At 42.7% G+C, this 6081-nt stretch overlaps 1 protein-coding gene across 1 annotated transcript; it reads left to right on the forward strand.

Annotated features, from left to right (window-relative positions):
- Positions 1-598: 598 nt before the first annotated feature.
- On the forward strand, positions 599-4194 carry LOC119018299 (protocadherin-20). Its single transcript, XM_037095840.1, has 2 exons — positions 599-676; positions 1009-4194. The coding sequence occupies exons 1-2, from the start codon at positions 629-631 to the stop codon at positions 3628-3630; spliced, it is 2670 nt and encodes an 889-aa protein (XP_036951735.1). The 5' UTR covers positions 599-628; the 3' UTR covers positions 3631-4194.
- Positions 4195-6081: the final 1887 nt, after the last annotated feature.

A 6081-nucleotide genomic window follows, 5' to 3' on the forward strand; every position in this document is an offset into this window, starting at 1 on the left:
TTGGAAGAAACATTATGCATCATTATTATATCATTATACGCTTTCCTTAATTCAGTCTGTTCAGTTTTTGTTTTTTTATCACAGTGTATTTTAACTAATGCTGGATTAATGTAATCTCTCGGCTGTGGTTATTTTACATCTTGCTTAGTCTCCCATGTCATCATAAGCTCAGTTGGTAATCATTATGCTTTCACTCACTTGCCACGGGAATACAAGGAATGCAGCTTGCTCTGACAACATGGGTGTGTGTGTGTGTGTGTGTGTGTGTGTGTGTGTGTGTGTGTGTGTGTGTGTGTGTGTGTGTGTGTGTGTGTGTGTGTGTGTGTACACGCGTGTTTTGAAAGTAAAGGTGTGTGTTAATGTGCCATGACAGAATGCACTGAAGAAGAATCTGCTGAAGTCATTTTCCCCGGTGGCCACCAGACCTCATTGGTTAGCACGAGGGGCTGATTTGCATACGGTGGGAGTGTCCTGAGCCAGCACTGGGATGAATGACTTGTTCAAGTCAGACAGCAATAAGGCATAGCACTCAGCAGAGATCTGCACTGCTCAACGCTCAAAATGCCTAGGTTACTTAAGCTGCCACTCTTCCTGCTGTAAGTGGAAAGTGCTGGACTAGGACATAAACATGTTCAACAGCAGACACATCAGCCTTAGCAAAAGAGGAGGAGTATGGGTAAGTTTGATCATAATTCTTTTTCACACTATTTTTTACTATTAAGACAGAGACATGACTAGGCCCATTTTCCTCCTCACCACTGTGTGTGTTTTTTGTTTTGTTTTGTTTTTTTTAAGAACCCTTAAACTCTCACCCAATTTCATTTCAAGGATAAATAGTTATCACAAACGGAGTAAAGTGTAATTTAATACAGTACAGATCAAATCAGTGTTTCCCTAGAGCTAATAAAACCAAATATTAATGTTCACACTGAATAATAATTTATTCACATTTTGCAAATCTCATACATAATATTTAACTTTATTATCTTTAATTATCTTGTGTTACAGGGATTGTGCATCTTCCTGCTTTACTCCAGCCCTCTTTCCTGTTTTGCAAACTTCAGCCAAGCAAAGGAGCTCATCTATAAGATAAAGGAGGGATTACCCAGGGGGACCTTCATAGGGGCCATTGGAGTGGACTTAAACTTGGATTTCACTGTTGAGCCCCCCTTTTTATTCAGTCTCCTGCAAAAGAAGGTCAGTGAACAGTACGTGAACCTAAATAATTCCAGCGGGGAGCTTTACACATCTGCTACAGAGATTGACAGGGAGACTCTCTGTCCGGATAACTCGGACGGGCAGGGATGTGTCCTCTCACTGGATGTGTTTGTTCTGCCTCAGCAGTACTTTCAGCTCGTCAAAGTTAAGATCTATATTGAGGATGTGAATGACAACAGGCCAAAGTTCCCTGTGGATGAGATCACTATGTCTGTCCCAGAAAACACTCCCATCAATGCTCGGTATGCGGTGGAGCAGTCTGCAGTTGATCCTGACCTGGGTCTTCATGGAGTCCAGACCTATTGGCTTGTTAATGACTTCGGTGTGTTCACATTGGATGTGGAGGAAAATGAGGGGGGTGAGCTGACACCCTTTCTCATTGTGACGGATGCTTTAGACAGGGAAACCCAGGCTGAATACATTACAGATATCATCGCAGAGGATGGGGGGACCCCTCCTCTACTCGGTGCAGCTACTTTAAAAATTGTCATCACAGATGTCAATGATAACTGCCCCCAATACACAGAGTCACAAATTAATGTCACTCTGCATGGGAATACCACCAAAGGGGCCCATTTGGCACGTCTACATGCTTTTGACCCTGACCTTGGTGCTAATGCTCAGATCAGCTATGCTTACAGTGAACGTGTGCCAAGGGACACCAGAAGCTTGTTCCATTTGGACAAAATCACAGGGGTGATCAAGCTAGCAGGGAAAATAGACACTGGCACGGCCACATTTTACAAACTCATTATTCTGGCCAACGGGCCTGGTTGTATTCCTGCTGTTGCCACGGTTTCCGTCCGTATCATCAAAGTTGTTACAGGACCCCCTGCTATCATACCCCGCTACATTGCACCGGAAAAGGATGGTGTGGTGACAGTAAAGGAGTCTGAGCCAACATTTTCTCCAATAGCTTTTTTTACTGTCAAAAACATTGATATGAACCAAAGGGTGGACTGCCATTTGGAAGGGACTGGTCCCTTCAGGCTTGGCCCCTATCAGCTGTTAAAGAACGAATACCTGCTGGAGACTACAGAGCCCTTGGACTATGAGAAGACACAGGAGTATGAGCTAATTGTGGTTGCTAAGAATTCTCGAGATCTCATCATCAAGACCTTCCTGAAGGTGCAGGTGTTGGATGAGAATGATAACGCGCCAGTGTTTGAACAGTCTTTGGTGAAAATACCTTTGGAGGAGAACAATCCACCAAACACCTTTCTGACCCAACTCCAAGCCACAGACCAGGACAGCGGAAGCCGCGGAGAGGTCATCTACCTCCTCGGAGGTGATGCCCCAGGGATCTTTTTGGTAGATCGTGTCACAGGTGTCCTGACTGTGGCAACAACGCTGGACCGTGAGGAGAAAGAGACGTACCGGTTCATCGTCAGAGCTGTGGACCAGGGGACACCCAGGAGGGAATCGATAGCCACTGTGGTGGTGACCGTGCAAGACCGCAATGACAACAGTCCACGCTTCATCAATAAGGACTTCACGTTCTTTGTGCCAGAGAACTTCCCTGGGTACGGGGAGATCGGGGTCCTCTCTGTGACGGATGCTGATGCAGGGGAAAATGGCTGGGTGGCGCTTTCCATCCTAAATGGCAGCGACATCTTCATGATAGACACGGCACGAGGGGCACTGAGGGCCAAGACATCACTCGACCGTGAGCAACAAGGGACATACCAACTGTGGATCGAGGCCATCGATGGTGGTGAGCCTGCGCTTTCCTGCATTACTATGGTGACCGTGCTATTGTTGGATGTAAATGACAACCCGCCTATTGTCCTCTTCCCTCAATCCAATCAGTCTTACATGCTAGTACTGCCCAATACACTACCAGGAACATCAATCACGGAAGTCTACGCTGTGGATAAGGATACAGGCATGAATGCTGTGATCGCATACAGTATTGTTAAGAGGAAAGGTGGTGAGCCAGGGTCGTTTGCCATTGACCCAGAAACAGGAAATATCACGTTAAAGAGGGAGCTCAGCAACCGCGGCCTCTACAGCCTTCTGGTGAAGGTCAGTGATCATGGTCAGCCTGAACCGCTGTACTCAACAGTCATGGTTAACTTTTTTGTCAATGAGACAGTAAGCAATGAGAGCTACATCCAGAGTCTGTTGACCAGAGAGGCTGACATTGAAGTAGAGGAGAGGCCCTGGTACATTGGCCAGATGAGAGAGGGGCCTGAGAGGTATGAGCTGTTCCCCTGTCAGCCCGTCCTCATTGTGCTTTCAGTTACATGTCTTGGGCTGTTCTTCATGGTTGTTTCACTGACATCTTACATATGCTGTAAGAGATTTAAAAAGCACCGGGAAAAAAGCTCAGAAGTGGAGATACCATTAAAAAGGAAGAATGACTCAACACAGGTTGTGAACAGAAAACTCAGGCAGATCTCGAACATCTGATATTCAGTTGTCCACACATCCAATACCAGCACTGTTTACATGAATGTTTACAAAACCCACTGTAAGAAGTGAAGTTCTTACATGAAGTTGCTCTGTGTGCAATCTAGTGATTGTTATTACCGCAAAACATTGTGAATCAAAACGGGCACACAGTACCATTCACTACTCTGCTTTTTTGAACCTCTTTGAACTATGACACTAATTCAGATGTGATGCGTCACAAAACCAAAGCATGGGATGAATTAGTATGCACCTCAAAGTAATGACAGCCCCATTACAAAGTCATAAGAGCAACTCCTTGAAGATTACTCAGTCTAAAGTCCTATGTATATATTGTACAAAATGTTTTACAACTTTATAGAAAACTTTTTCATTGCATGAAGAGGACAAAAGACAGTTCAAGGCACAAATGTTTCCTTCTTCATTATGGTTTGAGAAAGTTGGCATCTCATTACACAGCCCTGCATGTATTTATTTATCAAAAGAACATTTAGCTATATTCATAAAGTGACCATGAATGTTAAAAAAATCATTGATGCAGAAAAGGATCGTCAAAATGTATTATTGTATTTAAGGTATTGTAATCCTGCTATATTTTGAGAACTCACATCAGATTCTATAGTTGTGTTGTATACTGTATATGCTAACACACTATGCACAAATAACCTTTCAAAGCATTCAGAATGATGAGTACGAAAATCCAGTGCTGAAAGTGCACTGAAAGCACTAAATTAACCAAAAGAATATCTAAACTCTTAAATCTTAGGCCCCGAAAAAGCCAGCACTGTAACGGGACCTTGAATGGAATATTTTTTCTTAACAGAATCCTGTATGATGTCTTAGAGCCACGGTTAGCAACCAGATGTCCTATTTCAGGCTCACAGTAGTAACAGTTTGTGTCCAAACCTCTTTGTCATGAAACTGCTTCAGTCTTTACACGATCGTGCAATTCTCAACGTGTCTGTGAAAACATGCTAAGTGTTTGTGAAAGCAAATCAAATGAACTATTAAAGATGCTTTATTTTTATAATACATTGGAGTTTCTTCTGTACTGATGTCATGTACAAACTGTGTAAAGTACATATTTTCAAATGTGTGTCTTTAAATACTTCTCGAGGAGGGTTTAGAGGCACAATTTTCACTGTTGACTGGCAGTTTGTTAAATGTAGTAGAATTATTTTTTTTTTCAAGTTTTCATATCAGTTCCATTTGAAAGAGCTTAAAGAAAACAGGCCTATATTTCGGATTGAAACAAACTGATAAAAGACACACTGATTGTCCATTTGTAGTATGTGAACAAATCTTAATTAACGTCATGGTCAAAGCCGTTCTGATTGGGTAACATCAAGGAAACCAATGAGAACCTCCTCCGGCAGATTATGGATAATCAAGTACAATATTTCTCAGATCTAGCCCAATTTAGATCACGTCTTCTTAAGACGAGATTGAATCTGCTGTACAAGTTACCTACTGCACTGTACTTCAGGTCAAAAGCCTGGGCGCTTGTGTTGTTGCTATCATCACCTGCATAGGTCAGAGCTGGTGTGGTAACACCCGCAGTCACACTTGTACTTGTTCTTACAGCTGCTCCCTTCCTGAACATTTGAGGATCAAATCCATTTACTCCAAGCAATGTTTCTTGAAGGGTATTTGCAATCAATCTAATCTGGGTACAAGCCAAGAAATACAACCAGGTGATTTTGCTGCTTTCTCTTTGAACTGATGAACCCGTAGTGTCTTTTGCTTTGCATAGCTGATATTCCTTTGCCTTATGCTTTTGTGTGTTTGGTGTTAAGCTTGTGTATAGACAGGTTTTAGGACTCTTTTTCTGTTAACTAGGCACACTCCCAAGTGAGGAACTCTATTGTGATGTCATTTTAAAACCTGTTTCGGGTTTGGCTCTCACACAACAGGAAAGAATTAAACCTGTGCTGGGGAATGTATTCACAGATGCACACACTTCGCGAGTTATAATCAGCATTTCAGGACGGAAGCACATCATGTAAGCACCGCACATCAGGCTGGAAACAGCTCAGTGTAATCCTCAGTAATCACCTCTGGCTGAACTGTACACCCAACAAATAGGCTGAAAGATGATAATCATACGCACACTGTATATTCAGACATTAATTTCGTTACACTATAGGTGCTGTAATAACGGCAAGAACTGAAATCACATGAAATGACAGTCAGGCACAACATGGTTCCCATCTTGAACAGGTAGCATTGTAAGTTTTATCCTAGATCAACCCATATTTATGGGTATTCTTTATATGCCTTTACTGTGCAGGAAATTATCCAGAAAACTTTAGATAAAATATGGCGCACAACTATTCAGTATTTCTTCGCTGTGGGAACACGCTCAAATGCTGCACCCCTAGCAAACCAGGTGCTATGTCATGATCAAACCTCCCATTTTCTGAGCAGAATCAATACTGAATCGATACCTTG

Source organism: Acanthopagrus latus, chromosome 4, assembly GCF_904848185.1.
Source record: "Acanthopagrus latus isolate v.2019 chromosome 4, fAcaLat1.1, whole genome shotgun sequence".
Lineage (NCBI taxonomy): Eukaryota > Metazoa > Chordata > Actinopteri > Spariformes > Sparidae > Acanthopagrus > Acanthopagrus latus.

Bases quoted from the DNA above. Each gene is read 5' to 3' on its own strand.
- LOC119018299 (XM_037095840.1), top strand. From the start codon at position 629: ATGTTCAACAGCAGACACATCAGCCTTAGCAAAAGAGGAGGAGTATGG. The intron at 677-1,008 runs GTAAGTTTGATC...CTTGTGTTACAG, and splicing joins GCAAAAGAGGAGGAGTATGG to GGATTGTGCATCTTCCTGCT.